Source organism: Macrosteles quadrilineatus, unplaced genomic scaffold (genome assembly GCF_028750875.1).
Source record: "Macrosteles quadrilineatus isolate MER2022 unplaced genomic scaffold, UCM_ALF_1.0 Scaffold_7__1_contigs__length_78375512, whole genome shotgun sequence".
Classification (NCBI taxonomy): Eukaryota; Metazoa; Arthropoda; class Insecta; order Hemiptera; family Cicadellidae; genus Macrosteles; species Macrosteles quadrilineatus.
Genome location: NW_026542600.1, coordinates 78,071,449 through 78,093,412, shown reverse-complemented (window position 1 = coordinate 78,093,412; position 21,964 = coordinate 78,071,449). Strand labels below are relative to the sequence as shown.

Genomic DNA, 21,964 nt, shown 5'->3' with positions numbered 1-21,964 from the left:
GACACTGCAAATTTCTAAAAAGAACTCTCGCGAAATCACAAAAATGACAGGGACATTCATCCAGACCATCAGGCAGTCCTAAGATTAACTAAAGAACAAATTAGAGGAGAGGGAAAATTACTTTTTGACACAAGACAATTAATGTAGACGTCATTAAACTTTTGACAGGCTACCATTTTGGATGGAGAAGAGATAGCCAACTCTGGTTTTCACCATTCTTTAAAGTTTTTGTAAACACCTTCAAATGAGGTGACACTTGAAGGGGGTTTACATTTAAACATTTTGAGTTACCTCCAAAATCCCCCTCTTTTGGGAGACACAAAATTTTCTAAATCATAAAATGAAACTGCCTGCTTGGATTGCATGATCACCAAAAGGATATCTCTGTATATTTACTTAGAATAATATTAGATGGGCTGTCTTGACTTTTTATCCACCCTGTATAGTCTAAATATATTTTTAAGTATTATTAGACATTTGTTAATGTAATTTCTGTAAAGTTAGAACAATATTAGATGGGCTGTCTTGACTTTTTATCCACCCTGTATAGTCTAAATATATTTTTTAAGTATTATTAGACATTTATTAATGTAATTTCTGTAAATTTAATAATACGTACAATCCTGATGTAGAAGTTATTTATTTACACTTTAATTCTGTCAAAACAAATTCAGTATTAGTGCCACAGTAGAGATGATCTTTTCTTCACACCAAACTTAGAAAGGTGTAACTAATGGTGTGTGATTGTAGGGAAAGAGCCTCTTGGTCACGGCAAACCTCCTGATATCCTTCTCCACATTCCAGTCCATGTAAGATCCTTATCCTCAATTCTTTTCTCCTTATTTTTTTGCCATAATATTTATAGTAGGCCTATGTAAAATTTAAAAGTCAAATAATACTGTACTTGCAGCTTTATACAACAAAAACCTAAAGTCTAAAAACCTCCCATGAATGCTTTGTTTAGTTGGCAATGGTCTTTATAGATTTATTTCAAAAAGTGCCAACTTCTTTTACACATGTATAATTTTATTGCTCAATTTCAATGCATTTGTATGCTAGTGTTTCATATTTGACACATTATTTGGATTAGTTCTTAAAACTTTTTTTTTTACCCTAATCAAAATCATTGGATGGTTCTTTTTAATATAAAACTGTTTTAATATTTCTTCAGTTGTCAGACCAATCTCTCTTTACTGATCTCACATTATCTTTCAGGTGAAGAGTGCCAGAAAAAGTTTACTGAAATGACTTCTGAGAAAAAAACTGAAAAAGAAGTCACGACTGTAGAGACTAAAGCGGAGGAGAGTTCTTCCAAATCCAAACCGAGTAAGGAAAAAGAAGAACCCTCGAAAGTCAAATCAACAACCACATCAAGTACGAAGTCTTCTGAAAAAGACAAGATTAGTGAAGAAAAAGAAGAGAAGCATAACCAAAATAGTGACTACCGAAATTTCAGAAGTCGGGATTTTCCTACACCAAATTCGTCAACCAGCTCAGATCAAGGATACCATACGACACAAAGTGAAACACCTACATACGGCAGTGGTTCTGAGAGGAACTACCCATCCAGCTTTGCTAATAGTACTGCCTCTCCCTTTGAAGCTCCTGCTTTTCCTCAGTTAAATCATGTTCAGCCTCTTCAGAGTATGGCTTTCACAATGCCCCCACCCAATATGGGGAATCCGGGTATTCCTCGTCCTCCTATTAGCATGGCTCTGCGCCACCCAAGACATCCGATGAGGCATCCGAGCATGCCGATGCCGTATCACATGCCACCGCATCACCCTCTACCTCCGCCCAACTGTCCCCCACCAAATTGTCCTCCCCCAAACTGTCCTCCGCCCAACTGTCCTCCCCCTAACTGTCCTCCTCCACATCATCCACCCCTACCTCCTCCCCCAATGGGCATGAGACCACCCCAGTGGACTAACTGGTCGCACCATCACCGCTGGGAAGGCCCACCAGGCCCACATCCTTTGCCTAAAAGCACTCCGACCTGGATTGCTCATACAACCATTGAAGAAAAAGGCCCACCTGTTAATGTGAAACCACAAATCAGTCCTGGGGCGACTCAAGGTGTAGGGCAGAGCCAGCAAAACTTAGATCTTGACACTAGGATAGAACTGCTTCTAAAAGAAAGAACAGCTGGAGGTATGAACCCACCTTTTCTAAAAATTATGAGTGATTCAGGGGAGTCTGATGATGATTTGAGGAAATCGCCGTCCAGCAAGCTAAAAGGAAAGCAAGATACGATAAACTCACGGCTGAAACAAGGTTTAGGAGAGAATCAATCGAATACGTCGTGCGACAGTTCTCTCCCGACTGACAAAGATAAGACTGTAGATGAAGAACCTCGATCTCCTCTTTCCCAGCCGCCTTCTCCCTTTGTATCTGAGGAAGCTTACTTACATTGGTATAGAAAGGGTATCGAACAAACGAGGAAAGCTAAAATCCAAGAGTTGGGATTTTTAACTAATGTAGCCAAACTCGCTTCAAAGGATGAAATTCACAGTGAAATAAGTTCAAGCGAAGATGAAATCCTTACAAGAAAAAGCCCTTCTTCCAAAGCAAATGAAGAGGAAATAGAACCTAAGTCGACTCCTCTTCAAGATGAGATTGACGATAGAATGAGCCTGTCAAGCTTGAGCTCAGGAGATGAGAAGATCGAGACTGTACCAACACCGTATCATCATCAGCCTCCTCAACATATTCCTCCGCCTCAACCCTTACATCCTCCTCTCCACCCCATACATCCACATCCTCACATGCCTCCTATGAATGGTCCACCACCAAGATTCATGTCCACTGTTCCACCCCCACCGATGCCGTACCAGCCGTACCACCACAACAATTACCACCAACCTCATTTCCCTCATATGCCACCGGTTCATCACCAACCGCAGCACCATCCACAGTACCACCAACCTCCTCAGTACAACCAACCTCCTACAAACCCATTCTGGCACAGACAACCGATGCCTGGAGGCCCAGGTCCAGGCCCAGGCCCAAGCCCATACCACATGTACAATATGCCCTCCTACCCCCAGTTCCATGGGAACTCACCTCATGTTAACAGGCCTCATTATCCCATGAGGCCTCCAACACCTGTTCAGACAATGCCGAACAACTTTCAGAACATTCCTCCGAGTACTCCAGCTTCACAACCGCCGCCGCTATCCAAACCACTTCCTCCTTTGCTCAAGTAAGTGACACTGTATGGGTTTATAAATTGATAATTAAATCATTGTCATGATAACATTTCAATATCTGCAAGAAACAGTTCTATGATTTATTCTCTGGAAGCTATGTTAATTTATTTCGCCCTTACATAGCCAACATGACTTGCTTTTGTATTTGTCTCAGTTCTTCATTTCTGGCTGTTGCCTTCCGGATTACTAAACAATTACTAATCTGGAGGTAACAAAAATATTTATAACCAGGTTTCTTCCTTGGCTAGTGACCTGGAAAACCTGGAAATGTCAGGGAATATTAAATATCTGGAAAAGTCATGGAAAAGTCAGGGAATTTCGCCATAAATCAGGGAAAATTGTAAAATGTTTAAAATAATTTTAATAATTGTTAGGAAAGGTCGATCTGGTGAGAGTACATATGCCGTGTGGGTGAAAACTAAGAAATATGTCTGTACAAATAAATTTTGTATTTTTGTACAAATTAAATTTTGTTATAAACTGCATATCATCTTATCAAACTCAGTTTAATTTTATTAAGGCAAGTTGCAAAGTTTGAATATAAACTAGCCTGTATCTATAGATTTTATGTATTTTTTTGAAACATAAGATATTCTTCAGATAAAGATTAGTCCTTTTGAAGAATTGGTTAGGATTAAAATTGTAATTTTGAATTTGTCGATCAGGGAAAGTTTAAAAAAAATCATGGAAATGTCAGGGAAAAGTCAGGGAATTTTTCAATGTGATTTCACTAGCCACCCTGTTGTATATCGGGTCACTATTTAGTCCGGTCAGGTGATAATCAGTCACAACCTTCTACCTAGGACCAATATCTCATCCCTCTTCTTCATTTTTGTAAACTGCACAGTAATGACAGCAGGATGCTTAGCACTTCTGGCTGGATCAAAAGATGAGCCGCTTCTTTCTATATTGTTATTCTCCAGGCTCACTTGTAATCCTCTACCACATTCATGATTATCTACTTAACAAACACATTTTTTCCGCTACTTATCTTTATATCAAATAACCTTTCTTCCATGTTTCCAGTCGTAGCGTTTCTCTGAGTTGTTAATTTGCTTATTCTAAAAATGAATTATTTTAATCAGATTATTTAGTTTCTTCTTTTTCCAGCGCTGACATGGTTTTGAACTGTATTTTTATGGATTCATTTTATCATTAATAAACAGCTGGCTTCTTTTCATTCATTTGCTTTGAACATACCATATCAACAATCCCCAATTAGTTCAGTATCATCTATAAGTTCTTTAAATTTACGTTAAGCATTTTCTAATATCAGTTGTCACTTAACACAGTAAGTCTTGTTATTACCATATGCCAATCTCAAAGAAATTCATTTTTCTTTGTTTAGCACTGTATTTATTCTAAAAATGTAGTCGACCCTTCTAAATATGTGAAAAACATTTTTTAATTTACTTGTCTGCAGTGATTGAAATTCTGACATTATTGTAAGTCTATTTATCCTAGTTAACATAATTTCTCGATGTTTGTAATATATATTTTCTATCCTATCTATTCTCAATCAACTGCTGTTTTATTGTAAGAAGCTCAGATGAGGTAAGGAAGAGCACCTTGAGTAATTTAATTTGTCAAATTCATCAGTTGCCTGGACATGAAGGGATCAGGATGTGCAATAATCTAACACTTGATTAAATGAGTATGGACCTACATCCACCCTTCTAGATAAAATAACTTGTCTATTCTTAATTATTTGGGATAAGTATTTATCCTAAAAAGAGGATTAACGCATGTGTTTTGGTAAAAAACATCCTAACATGATACTCGGTTCTTTCCTTTTATCACAAATATAAATTCAATGTTAAAGTCTCTTAAGGAATATAAAGGACACAAATGAAATGTGTATGTTTTCAGAGATGTTGTTGACGGTGTAACCAAAGAACTAAAACAAATCTTGAAAAGAGACTTCAATAGAAAAATGGTTGAAAACACTGCCTTCAAGAGTTTTGAGCTTTGGTGGGATGAGCAAAAACTGGCGGAACAGGTAATCGACTATTACAGTTTGTTTTTTTATCTTAACTCTTATATTTGAAAATGTAGGCCTATTCGTTATTTACATTATTTATGTTGAAGTTTTTATCAAACTATAGGTATGAAGTCATGACTACGGATTTCTATTGAGCTATAAATAGTGCTGTTGGCAGTGAATTTGTTATATATTATGCTACATTTGTGCTATATAACAACTTTATCTTTGTGAAACTATATATAAACTTGATTTGTTTTTATTTGACAATTTTTGTCAAGAGTAAAATTTGCTTCTCAGAGGCAGTTTACCAACAAAAATAGTAAGTCTTAAATAATGTCAACCACTTATAACTCATTATTACCATACTCTTCTACCAAATGCCATGTAGATTATTGTTTATTGTATTGTACATCTAGGAAGTAAAGACTGCTTCGGTAGAGTCAGGAGCCACCACTACAAAGCCTGTCCCTACAGAGTCTCCGTTGACCAAAGACAGTTACCTCAATTCTAACAAAGTGTTATTGTATTGTACATCTAGGAAGTAAAGACTGCTTCGGTAGAGTCAGGAGCCACCACTACAAAGCCTGTCCCTACAGAGTCTCTGTTGACTAAAGACAGTTACCTCAATTCTAACAAAGTGTTATTGTATTGTACATCTAGGAAGTAAAGACTGCCTCGGTAGACTCAGGAGCCACCACTACAAAGCCTGTTCCTACAGAGGCTCTGTTGACTAAAGACAGTTACCTCAATTCTAACAAAGTGTTATTGTATTGTACATCTAGGAAGTAAAGACTGTCTCGGTAGACTCAGGAGCCACTACTACAAAGCCTGTTCCTACAGAGTCTCCGTTGACTAAAGACAGTTACCTCAATTCTAACAAAGTGTTATTGTATTGTACATCTAGGAAGTAAAGACTGCCTCGGTAGACTCAGGAGCCACCACTACAAAGCCTGTTCCTACAGAGTCTCCGTTGACTAAAGACAGTTACAGGGTGTATACCAACCGGGAAAACCGGGAGAACCGGGAAATAACCTTGAATTTGAAGGGACCTGGAAAAAACCGGGAAAAAGCCGGGATTTTTGGACCGAATCCGGGATTTTTATTTTAGCCCCGGTAGAAGATTATAGTCGTAAAATGCGTCTTGCCGCGGTTGCGGGCGACGACGATGACGTTTTCGTGACCTCGGGAGACGACGATGACGTTTCGTGACCGCGGGAGACGACGATGACGTTTCCGTGACCGCGGGAGACGACGATGACGTTTCCGTGACCGCGGGAGACGGCGATGATGTTTACATGGCTGCGGTAAATATTCATGATTTTACCGCGATCGCGTACTTCGACGATTACGTTTCCCTAACCGCTGGACTCAATGATGATGTCTACACGGCCGTGGAAGATTTTCATGATTTGCCGTGACCGCGAAAGATGACGATGATGATTTCTACACGGCCGCGTGAAATACTCATGATTTTGCCGCGATTGCGACCTACGACGATGACGTTTCCGTGACCGCGGGAGACGACGATGACGTTTCCGTGACCGCGGGAGACGACGATGACGTTTCCGTGACCGCGGGAGACGACGATGACGTTTCCGTGACCGCGGGAGACTACGATGACGTTTCCGTGACCGCGGGAGACTACGATGACGTTTCCGTGACCGCGGGAGACGACGATGACGTTTCCGTGACCGCGGGAGACTACGATGACGTTTCCGTGACCGCGGGAGACGACGATGACGTTTCCGTGACCGCGGGAGACGACGATGACATTTCCGTGACCGCGGGGTCAACGATGATGTATACACTGCCGCGGGAAATATTCATGATTTTGCCGAGATCGCGGACGACGACGATGACGTTTCCGTGACCGCGGGAGACGACGATGACGTTTCCGTGACCGCAGACGACGACGATGACGTTTCCGTGACCGCGGACGACGACGATGACGTTTCCGTGACCGCGGGAGACGACGATGATTATGTCTACACGCCCGCAGATGTTTATGATTTTGCCGAGATCGCGGACGACGGCGATGACGTTTTCATATCTGCGAGAGGTAATGATGATGTCTACACAGCCGCGGAAGATTTTCGTGATTTGCCGTGACCGCGAAAGACGACGATGATGATTTCTAAGAGGCCGCGTGATATGCTCATGATTTTGCCGTGATTGCGGCCGACGATGATGACGTTTCCGTGACCGCGGGAAACGACGATGACGTTTCCGTGACCGTGGGAGACGACGATGGTGTAGACACGGCTGCGGGAAATATTCATGACTTCACCGAGATCGCGGACGATGACGTTTCCGTGACTGCGGGAGGCTATGATGATGCCCACACGGCCGCGGAAGATATTCGTGATTTGCCGTGACCGCGAAAGACGACGATGATTTTGTCTACACGGCAGCAGATGTTCATGATTTAGCCGCGATCACGGACAACGATGATGACGTTTACGTGACCGCAGGATCAACGATGATGTTTACACTGCCGCGGGAAACATTCATGATTTTGCCGAGATCGCGCACGACAACGATGACGTTCCCGTGAGCGTGGGAGTCAATGATGGTGTCTACACGGCCTCGGAACATTTTCGTTATTTTGCCGTGATCGCGGTCGATGACGATGACGTTTACGTGACCGTGGGAGTCAATGATGATGTCCACACGGCCGCGGAAGATTTTCGTGATTTTGCCGCAATCGTGGATGACGATGATTACGTTTTCGTGATCGCGAGAGATGGCGATAATGTATACATACCGCGGGAGATGTCCAGGATTTTTCTATGGTAACGTAAGACTGTGATGACGTTTACATCACCGTGGGAAGCGACCACACGACCGCAGGAAATATTCAGGATTTAGCCGCCGTTGATAATGTGTTCATAAAAAATGAAGATAATATTCATGATTTTGCTGCTATCGAGAGAGACAATGTTTCCGTGGACTTAAGTAATGATGATAATGAAAATTATTACTATAATATGGATTAATACTTTTTCAACACTAGCTCACTGGACTTTGAAACAAATTTAATGTAAGTTTATATTGTATACTTAGGCGGCAAGTCTTAGATTGATTATAGTTTAAGTGGAACCAAACAAATACGCGGGAACCTGGAAAAACTTGGAAAAACCAGGAAAAAACCTGGAAAAAACCTGGAATTTCACTTTAATAAAATAGTATACACCCTGAGTTACCTCAATTATAACAAAGTGTTATTGTATTGTACATCTAGGAAGTAAAGACTGCCTCGGTAGACTCAGGAGCCACCACTACAAAGCCTGTCCCTACAGAGTCTCCGTTGACCAAAGACAGTTTCCTCAATTCTAAAAGTGTTATTGTATTGTACATCTAGGAAGTAAAGACTGCTTCGGTAGAGTCAGGAGCCACCACTACAAAGCCTGTCCCTACAGAGTCTCCGTTGACCAAAGACAGTTTCCTCAATTCTAACAAAGTGTTATTGTATTGTACATCTAGGAAGTAAAGACTGCCTCGGTAGACTCAGGAGCCACCACTACAAAGCCTGTTCCTACAGAGTCTCTGTTGACTAAAGACAGTTACCTCAATTCTAACAAAGTGTTATTGTATTGTACATCTAGGAAGTAAAGACTGCCTCGGTAGACTCAGGAGCCACCACTACAAAGCCTGTTCCTACAGAGGCTCTGTTGACTAAAGACAGTTACCTCAATTCTAACAAAGTGTTATTGTATTGTACATCTAGGAAGTAAAGACTGTCTCGGTAGACTCAGGAGCCACTACTACAAAGCCTGTTCCTACAGAGTCTCCGTTGACTAAAGACAGTTACCTCAATTCTAACAAAGTGTTATTGTATTGTACATCTAGGAAGTAAAGCCTGCCTCGGTAGACTCAGGAGCCACCACTACAAAGCCTGTTCCTACAGAGTCTCCGTTGACTAAAGACAGTTACCTCAATTATAACAAAGTGTTATTGTATTATACATCTAGGAAGTAAAGACTGTCTCGGTAGACTCAGGAGCCACCACTACAAAGCCTGTTCCTACAGAGTCTCCGTTGACTAAAGACAGTTACCTCAATTCTAACAAAGTGTTATTGTATTGTACATCTAGGAAGTAAAGACTGCCTCGGTAGACTCAGGAGCCACCACTACAAAGCCTGTTCCTACAGAGTCTCCGTTGACTAAAGACAGTTACCTCAATTATAACAAAGTGTTATTGTATTATACATCTAGGAAGTAAAGACTGCCTCGGTAGACTCAGGAGCCACCACTACAAAGCCTGTTCCTACAGAGTCTCCGTTGACTAAAGACAGTTACCTCAATTCTAACAAAGTGTTATTGTATTGTACATCTAGGAAGTAAAGACTGCCTCGGTAGACTCAGGAGCCACCACTACAAAGCCTGTCCCTACAGAGTCTCCGTTGACCAAAGACAGTTTCCTCAATTCTAACAAAGTGTTATTGTATTGTACATCTAGGAAGTAAAGACTGCTTCGGTAGACTCAGGAGCCACCACTACAAAGCCTGTTCCTACAGAGTCTCCGTTGACCAAAGACAGTTACCTCAACTCCATCTTAGACCACAGAAGAGAACTAGATTCTTATGGTTCATTTGGACTTGGGTTCCGTGCCACCCTTCCTAAAATGCCATCATTTAGGGTAACTATATAATTCCTTTTTTTGTTTCCTAACCTTCTTATTCTACTTCTACTTTTGAATTGGAACATAGTTTTTTATATAGCTTTTTAAATTTGTTTGATTAAATTATTAAATATGATTTGTATACTTTTCTTCATGATGACTGATGATATATTCTCTAGTATTTATAATTAAAATATGTTCATAAACAAGCAAACTACAACAGTTTACTTATTTCCACTTATTTACAATAAACTATGGTTTATTTGATTTCATTTATCATTCTTGTGACAGGTTCTTTTTTCCTTCTGGCCTTTTGTCTATAAAGTACAGTTTTTTTTTCTTTTGATGTGCACTTTTTTCTTTTTTAGCGAATTTCCCTATAGGGAAGTAGCTATTACCGTAGGTGGCACGGTAAGACCTAGACCCGGGACCGATTTACTTTTTCATTTCGATGTCCCCAGAGGCCAAAAACACCATTCGTTCAAATTTTAGCGAATTTCCCTATAGGGAAGTAGCTATTACCGTAGGTGGCACGGTAAGACCTAGACCCGGGACCGATTTACTTTTTCATTTTGATGTCCCCAGAGGCCAAAAACACCATTCGTTCAAATTTTTATATATGTATATATATATATATATAGACTTATATATATATATATATATATATATATATACGTCCGTGAACGCGATAACTTGAGTAATTTTTGTCCGATTTTGATGAAATTTGGTTTAAAGGTGTAAAGCGGGATAAACTTGAATGAGTTCGCGAACCAGCACGATCGGACCATGGGAACGGGGCTTTACGGGGGGTTTTATGGGGTAAAAATTGGTTTTTCTCACTTTTGACCCTCAAAACACAAAATTTCCCGATTTCTCTTTAGACCTCTTTAAAGAGCTTAAAAAAACAAATAATTTAGTATATAAAAGTATTTTTGTTCGATTATTAGTAACGGAGAAAATTAAAAAAATTGTAAATTTAAAATACCCATGTTATTCTTATGGAGAATATTGTCAAATGTTGTAGTTTGCTTGTTTATGGATATATTTTGATCAAACTTGGCAAATTTATTTATTTTGTACTAAGCTATCAATATTTTACTCAAAAACACACTTTATTAGTTTCCTTGTAGCAGCAAACCTAGGTACTCGTTAAACCTAATGTTATTAAAATATATTTCACTGAAAATCAATTCAGACAAATGGAAATTCGCTTAGTCGGCAGGTTTGCTGCGGCGGGGGTATTTATATATGTATATATATATATATATATATATATATAGACTTATATATATATATATATATATACGTCCGTGAACGCGATAACTTGAGTAATTTTTGTCCGATTTTGATGAAATTTGGTTTAAAGGTGTAAAGCGAGATAAACTTGAATGAGTTCGCGAACCAGCACGATCGGACCATGGGAACGGGGCTTTACGGGGGGTTTTATGGGGTAAAAATTGGTTTTTCTCACTTTTGACCCTCAAAACACAAAATTTCCCGATTTCTCTTTAGACCTTTTTAAAGAGCTTAAAAAAACAAATAATTTAGTATATAAAAGTATTTTTGTTCGATTATTAGTAACGGAGAAAATTAAAAAAATTGTAAATTTAAAATTCACATGTTATTCTTATGGAGAATATTGTCAAATGTTGTAGTTTGCTTGTTTATGGATATATTTTGATCAAACTTGGTAAATTTATTTATTTTGTACTAAGCTATCAATATTTTACTCAAAAACACACTTTATTAGTTTCCTTGTAGCAGCAAACCTAGGTACTCGTTAAACCTAATGTTATTAAAATATATTTAACAGAAAATCAATTCAGACAAATGGAAATTCGCTTAGTCGGCAGGTTTGCTGCGGCGGGGGTATTTTTACTTGAGGTATGCTCAGTTTTGCTGATAGAAAATGTTACAGTAGCACTCCAAATATTCGGAACAATTGAGACCAGACCCCATCTGGATACCCAACAATCTAATTGAATTGTTCTTAAGCGAGTTAGTGTAACGTGTAACTAACTGTCCTCTGTTTTTAGAAAAAGGTACCACCACCACCACCACCAGAAGAGTCCAGGGACGGTGAAGAGCCTATGGTCGTGGAGGAAGAAGAAGATGAAGATGATCCATCTCAGGTGAATACAAACTCTCTAGTCTCTAGTGAGTTGTTTAGACAATTTATTGAAGTACAGCTAACATTGTGTTTAACCCTTTGCCCGCCATAAGTGAGTATAATTGAGCACCACAAACATACTGCCAGCACCATTAGTCCCTGTACCTACCTACTCACATAGTCGTTTCTATCCACAATTATTAGTTATGACTATGAGCTCAGTAGTCCCTCGAGTACAGTAGTTCTTCGATAATTTGGATCCTACCCTATCCGGCTCAATCCCCCCTTAAAAAATACATCTTTTAAAGTACCAAGACAGTTACCAAGAACAGGAAAGTCAGGAATTATGATAATGATCATAGTTTTTGTGGGAATATGGGGAATTTTGATATTTTACCGGAAAAATCTTATTTTGATTTTAGTGCGGTCACAGCAAAAACTAAAATATCTTCTGTGGTCACCGTAAAATCGTAAATACCTTTCACAGTCACGCCAAAATGGTGAACATCTTCCGAGGTCATGGCAAGATTGAGAACATGTTCAGTAGTCAGTTTTTGAGATACTTAATTTCACAGGCATCTATATTGATTACAGTTGACCCCCCCCCCCTGGATAATCGAGGTTTACTATATTCTGTTTTCTGGTAAGTAATTGTACTGTGGAGGTTAACTATTCAGTAACTGCCTTAAGTTTCCTCCGCTAACCTGTTCATGGAAAAACTTTAAACATGTTTCCTATAATCCCAAAAAGTACAACCTTGTAGCTGAATTTTTCGTGGCTGCTAGGCTACTATGTTTTGCGTTATAACCTGCAAATTGATTGTGTCTCTGTTTAATTGATTGCCTACCACATATTCTTAGTTCATTAATCAAATTCTTTCTAAAATTTAGCGGCTAAGTTTTTTTTTTATATTAAGCTAAAACGAATTAAACAAAGTAATATTGTTTTTGTTTATTTTCTTCAACACAAAGTTTATATACTCTATGATTGGCAGGGTGACTCAGGGATTGCCTCTCAGAGTAAGGAAAGTCAAGAGTCTGAGGAGGTTCAAGATGATAGCACTAGTAGTGCCTCTGACTCTTCCTCAGACGACGATGACTCATCTTCCGACTCTTCCAGTTCTAGCGAGGATGAGCCTATCATCAAAGCTTTGAGCTTCCTTGACGTTGAAGACATTGAGAGATATTTGTCGTAAGTAATTTATCCCACCCTTGCATTGAAAGTCTTAAATGCTTTAACTGACCCATTTGTCTTTGATCACCCTTAGAATTAGTTGGCGTTGTATTTAATATCATGTTCATCTTGCAGTAAAGGCATTTTTTGTCTTATGAGAGATATCAACATTTCTGGAAACATCATGTTTGTTGTGAGTTGTGTCAACTGTCCTTACAACCCTTGTAAAGGTGCAAAGTACATTTAAATTTAGGGATGGGTCGTTTATTAAAGTCAGTTGTCGGTTTTACCGGACAAAGGAAAAAACCGGTTTTGTTATTTTGTAATCATTTTGCTGGTTAGGAGAACATAAAGGGCTTATCAGATGTTTGTTTACGACTTTCATAATTTATTACTCTGTTAATGAAGCAATAAAAAACTAATTAGCAGTCCCAAACCCACTATTATTTTATAATAATAATTTATCATACTTCCAAGAACTCAGCACATAAAGGTTTTATTACTTAGATTGTTAATCTCTTTATTCCCTTATTTTTTACTGGGGTAATTATGAAATCTAAAAGTCTGTTATCATGGTAATGATAGTTTTATGATGGTTGTCTCAAACAGTATTATTGTGGTGGATTATTTTTACCGATGGCTTTTGCCTACAGGGCCGGTTTAACCCATACGCAAACTACGCGGCCGCATATGGCGCCACAAAAAAGCCAACGGAACAATTTTTTTTTAACAACGTAATTTTGTTTATTTTTGCTCAGAGTTCAAGCATTCAAAGCACCACAATCAAGGCATTTATTCTGTTTGTACCAACAGCACTTGAAAAATGTGTATATTTGTACAGCCCTACAACAAAGACTTAATGCCATTTGCAGTTTCGTTTCGATTTGTAGTGAGCTGACGCTCGGCAGCGTACAGCGCGGCGCTTTTGGGTTTAATTTCATGACTCATGCTCGAGATAAGCAAGCGCGCAGCACCACTTGTTACAACAAGAAACTTCCCTCCCTTCTACTTCTGATACCTCTCCCGTCCTGGAGCTGAGCATTACGTTGTATTGTATTGCACTCTTTTAGTTGTATACTACACCTGTTCTGAACCAGATTGATACCGACTCAGCAATTAAAGAATTTGCCAAGATCAAAGCTAGGAAAATTAATTTTAACTGCTAAGAGCTTTTCTGTTCAAGAACTGTTCAAATTGAAAATTTGTTATTCTTTTTGTCAAGGTAATAAATTTGTTTTTTCATGTTTTCTACATGTTTAATGTGTTCAATTAAAAATGCCTCTCTTGTCATCTACCTACACCTGTTTTTCATTGTAATAGGCTTTGTAAAAACTTATATCGTATCCAAGTTATTTGTAAAAATTGTGTTCACATTTAGAAATACATTTTTAACTTAGGCCGTGATGCTCGTCAAGCATGACGTCACGATAGACGACGGCAATGACGTAGGTATTTATTTTCCAAAGAAAGATTAAAACAAACAGCTGATCACTAACGGCAAACATTGCGCCATTGCCGTCTTCTATAGTGACATCATGCATGACGAGCATTAGGGACTGTTTTTTTAGTGTGGCCTTGGTTTTGCTAAAAATTATATGATGAGTAAAAGTGTAAAAATGTTAAATTTCTGGGAATAATAAACAGTCTTTTATTGCAAGTATTCTTCTAACCTAAACTTATAAAAAAGTTCTCTTCCCAAAATCGTTAGGAAAAAATTCACAAATATAGTTAAGTAATGTTCATGGGTTGTGGGGGGAGTGGGTGGGGTGGTAAGGGGGGATTCCAAATGGCGCTGATTCGGGTGTTCGCTTAACTCTGAAAAATTCCTAGAACCGGCCCTGATTGCCTACTCCTACTACCATAGAATTGTTTATGGTTTCATATTAAACGTGTAACTAATTTACAGTTATATATTTAATACTTAAAATATGTTTTAACTATTTTATCGTCAATTGATGAAACCACAAGCATGGTTGTTTGCATGTTTTTAACATTACGCAGGCCTACCTTTGTCTTATAATGTTGATTGTTTAGGTTTGAATATTTTTTGTGTTGTATACCTTATGCAACATAAATCTTATCAACCAGAATGATGTAGTGACTTTGCTAGTTCAATAACCTTTTTTTTTTTTGTTATTCAAGCAATTTATAGTAAGTTACGATTTCCATTTTTTTACGTTTGTACTACCTTTACATGAGTAGAGAGAACATTTTTATTTAAATAAGTTATTTAAGGGAAAACCCGAAAACCGACAAACGAGAACCGATTTAAAAAAAAACCGAACCGATAAAACAGCAACTGACCCATCACTATTTAAATTATTTGTGTACTTTTATGCCTTACATTAAGATAGATTGGGGTTAGTGAAGATGCATGTCTTGAATTTAGAATCAGTGGTTTTTGTAGCAAAAATTAACATTAGAGTGTGAACTAAAAAGTAGGGATGGACGAGATTGAATTTTTAGTTCGAGACGAGACGAGACGAGATTTTTTATTTCTCATAAAATTTCGAGACGAGATCGAGACGGGATTTCCTTTCTCATACACAACGGGAAATGCACGTTCAAAATTTTTACCTGATTTTGTAACATTGTTAGATGACTGTTTAAATACAAAAATAATGATAATATGCAAGAATATTTACAATCTTTTATTAAAAAACATCAGCATAACATTTTTTTATTAATCACGCCTAACTTATTAAAAATGCCTACGATTAGGAAACATAGTGATATCAGTTAGGATAGAGTTCAACTTATCCTAAAATAAAATAAATCATAAAATAAAAGCAATATTAATTTTTATAAAAAATAGTTACTTGTTTTGACTTTTTATTGTAATAAAACATTCCTCACACTGCTTACACTTAACAAAACTTCTCAAATGTTATTAAAGTAATATTATTAAAATAATTAGAGTAATATTTACATTTATAGAATTAATTAAATAAGAACGCCTTCGCAAACGAAACGCAACTACAACACGCTCCTGTATTGCGGGTATTGCATTGACTGTCTGCAGGCGTTTTTAATTTTTTTTTTTTTTTTTTTTTTAAATTCTCGTCTCGATAAAAATCTCGGCCAAAAAGAAATCTCGTCGAGATTTAAAATTTCCCGAAAATTTCCCGAAATTTCGAGACTTGACCATCCCTACTAAAAAGTTAAGAAGTAAGATTGCTTAAACTGCCACTCGAAATACTTGGCACGGTGAACATAAAGTGGGCAGGAACAAAGCTACACAAGAGCTCCACTTTCACACATTTCTGGTCTGAGATGCACCTAGTTGTCCTCTTTGAGATATACAATGATAAAGAAGAAATCAATCTGTAGGGACACTGCATTATGTACAACAAAACTCATTAAATACCCTATTGAACAGCCCTTACCAAACTCACCACTTGCCAACTATGGTTCATGCTTCAAACTCAGTATGTAGAATTCCTTATTGACATTTGAGATTTTTTACAGGCCAATACGTAGATATTATTTCACCTTACCAAAAACCAGATCTTTAACATCAAATTTATTTATTTGGTGAGAACAGCCTTCTTAAATAGCAACCTTATTGATGTGAACTATTATTTAATATGATATATATACTATTATTTAATATATATTTATTTAATATATTTATATATACTATTTTTTAATATATTTCACCCCACATTCGTGTTATTTTGTCACTAACTAGAATAAAATAGTGTAAAACCTTTTTCATGTTAAAACAAGCACCAGAGGTTCTGAAAATTAAACTATTTTATTTCAATTAGTTAAAATATTTGTCCACAAATAAAAGAACAAAATCCCTTTACAGATAAAACAAAAAATAATAAGTCCTTTGAGTAGATAATTTAAATAGGGAAATTATGTATCTCAACAATGAAACCCAATCCAAGATCTAAACAGAAGAAAGGAGTTGCTTATCATTAAAAGTTTGACTTCAAACAGGCCTATTGAATTTTACTGATAACAAGTGAGCCCTTTTGTCCTTGGGTTCTTTCTTTACGGTAAAAACCATGTACTTTGAAATAATCTAATTACTGCATTCACTAATACAGTGGTTTATAAACTGGGTTTAACACATTCACTTCTTATTTGTAAGTATCAAAACATATATTTAGAACTTATTTTGCATTGATCTACTGGTTTACCCAGCTGTCAGCCACCATTCATCTTAATCTACAAAACAGGTTAATTGCTCAATTAGTACTGTATCAAATTTATTAATGCTATGAAATCTGACCTTACAGAACGAAAACACCAACTGGTCTGAGCACTCCCATTCCGTCCGATACAGAGAGCTGGATATCAGAAAAACCAGATCTGACTGTTTTTGAGGTGGAACTAGAAGACAGTGAAATGACTATGGAAGAGCCAAGTCAGAGTGTAATAGAGGAGATGGATGTGATGTCACTGCCCAAGACTCCTAGAGTGGACCATTCTAGTGAGAGTGAGGATGAGACGACGTTAGCCAAGCGGAAAGAGAAGTTGGAGAAGAAAGAAGAACCTGTGCTGTCTCCTCCTCAGCTTTCACCTCCTCATATCAGTAAACCAGGTAGGAGTTAAAACACAATTGTGTCATAAAGATTCTTTACTCCCCCTGCTTTTGCACACAAGTTAGTAGTTTGCACATAAGTTTATTGTGAAAACCGTGCGACTTTGATTGGTTGTCTCTTAATAATAGGGCTCTGTGGTATAGAAAATTTACGGTCAGTACAATTCGGTACGGTACATTATTTTGTGCCATGATTCTCGGTACGGTGGGTTGGCTACCTGTAATTTTACCATTTTCTTCTCAGGATTGTATTCAAACCATTATTTTTAATTTTATTACTTTGACATTACTATAAAGATGGATATTATCCTACATTCATGGTTCTCACAGTACTATTCATTACTAAAACCTTTAACTTCTAACAGGATTGTCTCAAGAAAGAAACACAGTTAAGATAAAGGCTTTTCCTACTTTATTACTAAAATAAGTCATAGCCATGATAAAAGGTTTTAAAATTAGGTTAAGTAATTTTAGGAACTAACATGTTTGAAGCAACAACCTGACAAAAAGATTCAACGTTACTGGTAACATTATTCCAACTAACACTTAATAACTGGGTGTTTAGTTTAAACTTTTAAACACATATCAATTCAATTCATTCTACACAAAAGTAATCTCATATAGTCCATAATAATATTGCAAATATTCCACAATATCTACAAAAACTGGTTAATACTGTCTGGTTATAAATGAATAGCGTAGTAAAAGTTTTGTAACAAAACCGTTTTCCTGTATACCTGAACTTAATACACTATTTCATGTAAAGATAATTATAACAGATGGGATTATGACAAATGAGACAGTCCTTCCTTAGGACTGTGTAGTGCAGTTCTAACCTACAAATTGATTGTGTCTCTGTTTATTATTGTATTCATCGGTTGTCTTTTTTTTATGATGTTTTAATTCATATTTAAAATTTTGTTACTAAAGTCAACTTAATTTTTCTAGCCGTCCAGAAAGAGAAGTCCCGTTCAAAAGCTAACGGTGTGATGCCAGATGCAATGCGGGACATTTTGGAGCAGAAACTGCACAAATCAAAGAACAGAACAGCACCTCCTCACATAGCCCAAGACCACTCTTACTGTTTGCCTGCTATAGACGTACCTGCATACATCAATCATGACCACGGCTACAGTTCCAAGAGTAAGGGACGAACCACTGATGAACCTGACCTCAAGAGAGCCAAGACTGAACAAATAACCACTCCTGCACCCAAGCCGAGGTAAGTTTAACGTCTATCAGTAGAACCTCTCTTAACCCTTACCACTCTCGTGTCGGCCGTGAGCCAACATCGGCCATTTCGCAATCGTATCACATGTTGGCTTAAACAAAAATTAATTAATTAATTTAACATTTTTTTTAAATATATTTTTTTAAATTTTATTATTAGTGTAATTGGAAGTTAAAATACTGTTAGACATAATGACCCACGTTATAAATTAAACCTAGAGCATAGGGCATAGGCCCTTAAAATGAGAGAAGTAAGGATTAAATGAAATGGAGGGGGAATCTTTTGGATAGCAAAAATGTCTGTTATAAATGAAAGCTTAACCGTGCAAACTGGGGCATAATGCACTGACACTTTAGAGAATCTAACAGGCATTTCTAGGGTTAAAAAATCATTTTAACAAAGATTTACGATATTGTTATGTCCATTAACAGTTCTTCAATCTCAATCAACAGTTATTCACTGTATCAACCTATGTAATCTGTATGAAATATTATATTTTATAGCATCCAATTTTTTAAAAGTAATATGCACAGCTTAGATTGTTTTTGTGCCATACTCAGAAGTAGCATTTGTTATGATTATTGATTATGATAACAATCATGAAGCGTTGTCAAAACAAGTACAAGGATGGATAAAAAACACAATAATACATTTGATTAATTCTATTGTCATTGGGATTTTTTTCTAGCTTTATTAACTATTTATAAGGCATAACTACACATTCATAACAATATAAACCTTGTTTTGCAGTAAATCATACTCTAAGCGGCCCATCATGGAGGAGATGCTTATTCTTTATGAGTTCCTCACCAAGGGTATTGATGAGGAAGACGTCAAGTATATGAGGCAGAGCTACGAGGCACTACTGTCGTCAGATGATAGTGTCAGTTACTGGCTCAACGACACTCATTGGGTCGACCATCCAAATATCCTTTACTACTTCATACCTTGTTTTACTTTTTCTTTTTAATACTTTCTTATGAAATGGCGAATTTTAAGCCAAGTATGAATGGAGATGAGTGTAGGATGAGTGGCGCGTTCTTGTAGTCTTGTTAGTGACTAAGGCTGACATTCCTTAGACAGCTGTTAATTAATAGCCCAAACAGCTAATGGCAACTAAGGGACCTACAGTTTGTAGTGGAATCCGAACCACATTTTTTCCTTGGTATATATGAATTGGTCTAATTATCAGGATAGTACTGCGGATAGTCGTAATACTCACTACTAAATTTAGTTTTATCATATACTTTCAAGTCTCTCTAACTCAAAATTCATGGTACAATTTTTATTAGGATTATATGTAGTCCTACTTAAATATATTGTGTGTTGTTTTGTAGAGGTTTTTTTATATTAAACAAGGCTTTATGAGGTAAATTAATCTAAACTCTGAGTAACTCAGATTAAAAACAGAGTAATTTATTTCTAGGGATGGGCCGATTCTGACTTTCAATTTCCAAATACATCAATTCATTGGGAACCGAGGAATCGTCGATTCTCGATTCTCGCGCACTAACCTTTTAAAATTGTGTTTTTCCTTGTAAGAGTCTTAATATGTTTCTGTTGGATTTGATGTATAAATAATGATTAACAGATAGGTTCAATGTGTTCTGCTCAAATAACATTACACTTAAGTTACGGAAACATCGATATTTCAATAGTTATTAAAAAACGTCGGTTACCTAGGCCTACCACCGACGTAAAAAACATCGAACATTGATGTTTAAAAAGTATCACCAATCAATGCTCATATTCCTAGACGTACGGTATATTGATATTGACTATCGTACTTGACTCGTACTCTACTATTTCAAGTCGTTGGTGCGTAATGTAATGCCGTTGAGGTTATGTATGTATGTGATTTTAAAATAAGCAGTATAAATCTGAAAATGGCATCCAACAAACGAAAGAAAAGCGATGTATGGGAATTCTTTTCTAAGGAAAATGAAAATAGCACGTTTGCTGTTTGCAACATTTGGAATTCCACTAAACACATGTTAGACAGGCTTTTAGAAGAATGGAGAGCCATTTCATAAGTGGCTATTGAGCTAAGCAAGCCCATGTATATATACCGACTCACCATAAACCAGATAAACTCACCAACTCACTCAGCGCTATTTAACTTGATGATTATTGAAAGTTTGAAGTATTTTCCTGAACACAGTGCACTTACAGACCTATCTTCCGATGTGCCCAAGAATATGAACAAGGACGACTGGCATATACACAAAACTGGTTGTGCAAGGAGTGAAGGGTACTACAAGATAGATAGGGTGCAGAAGGCCAAACATAAGGTATTTATATACATAGGTAATTAGTTTTGTATGAATCTCATCTTATTTAATGTGTAGGTAGGAGTCTAATTAATCCATACCTTTAGAACTCCTTGTATCCGTCAGGTTCAATAATCCGTCAATGGTCGGAACACAAAAAAGATCTTACCAAAAAAGGTTCAGGGTCAGGTTAATCGTTATTTACATCTAAGAAACATATTATTGGTTTGTCAAAATGTAATCTCAAATCTCAACATCAACCAAAATATTTGGAAAAGTTACAGTTTGAGATTTGATCTGCAATTTTCAAAATTCTAATCAAACCAAATAAAAAACTATGATCTGATAATAAGATAATTCAGAGAGATTAAAAGTTCAATTTAAAAATAGAATCACCTGGTCCCTATAATGATGTTTTTAAAATTAGATTGTCTACAGAAATTTGATCTTTTCAGCATCATTTTGGACAAAACTTGGCCCCGAAGGAGGCTGAATCTGAGAAACCAGATCCGATCTGCCCCAAGCCTCACATGGGCAAGATGTTGTCTATCTCTCGTGAGGCTCGTAGTAACCAGCGTCGTCTGCTAACTGCCTTCGGAACTGTAACAGACAGTGACCTTCTCAAGTTCAACGGTCTTAAGGTAACAACCCTCAATTTTAGTACCTAATACAAGTTTAATATTTGTGGTGTGTGGATTATTAGTTCAGGAAAAAGCCTTTCTACATTAGAAAATACTTTGAAATAAACATTAAAAGATCTGGAGAGTTGTTTTGAATCAAATGGAGTTTTTACTAAATTAATGCAATTTCC

At 37.1% G+C, this 21,964-nt stretch overlaps 1 protein-coding gene across 1 annotated transcript in view; it reads left to right on the top strand.

The window, feature by feature from the left end:
• LOC128998688 (histone-lysine N-methyltransferase SETD1B-A-like) overlaps positions 1–21,964 on the top strand; it is a 46,411-nt gene that overhangs the window by 14,903 nt on the left and 9,544 nt on the right. The window contains exons 5-14 of the mRNA XM_054424927.1: positions 1,216–3,202; positions 5,079–5,208; positions 9,653–9,832; positions 11,851–11,946; positions 12,919–13,115; positions 17,348–17,652; positions 18,601–18,874; positions 19,634–19,809; positions 21,050–21,174; positions 21,609–21,794. Coding sequence (XP_054280902.1) covers positions 1,216–3,202; positions 5,079–5,208; positions 9,653–9,832; positions 11,851–11,946; positions 12,919–13,115; positions 17,348–17,652; positions 18,601–18,874; positions 19,634–19,809; positions 21,050–21,174; positions 21,609–21,794 — 3,656 coding nt within the window. The remainder of the gene's footprint in view (positions 1–1,215; positions 3,203–5,078; positions 5,209–9,652; positions 9,833–11,850; positions 11,947–12,918; positions 13,116–17,347; positions 17,653–18,600; positions 18,875–19,633; positions 19,810–21,049; positions 21,175–21,608; positions 21,795–21,964) is intronic.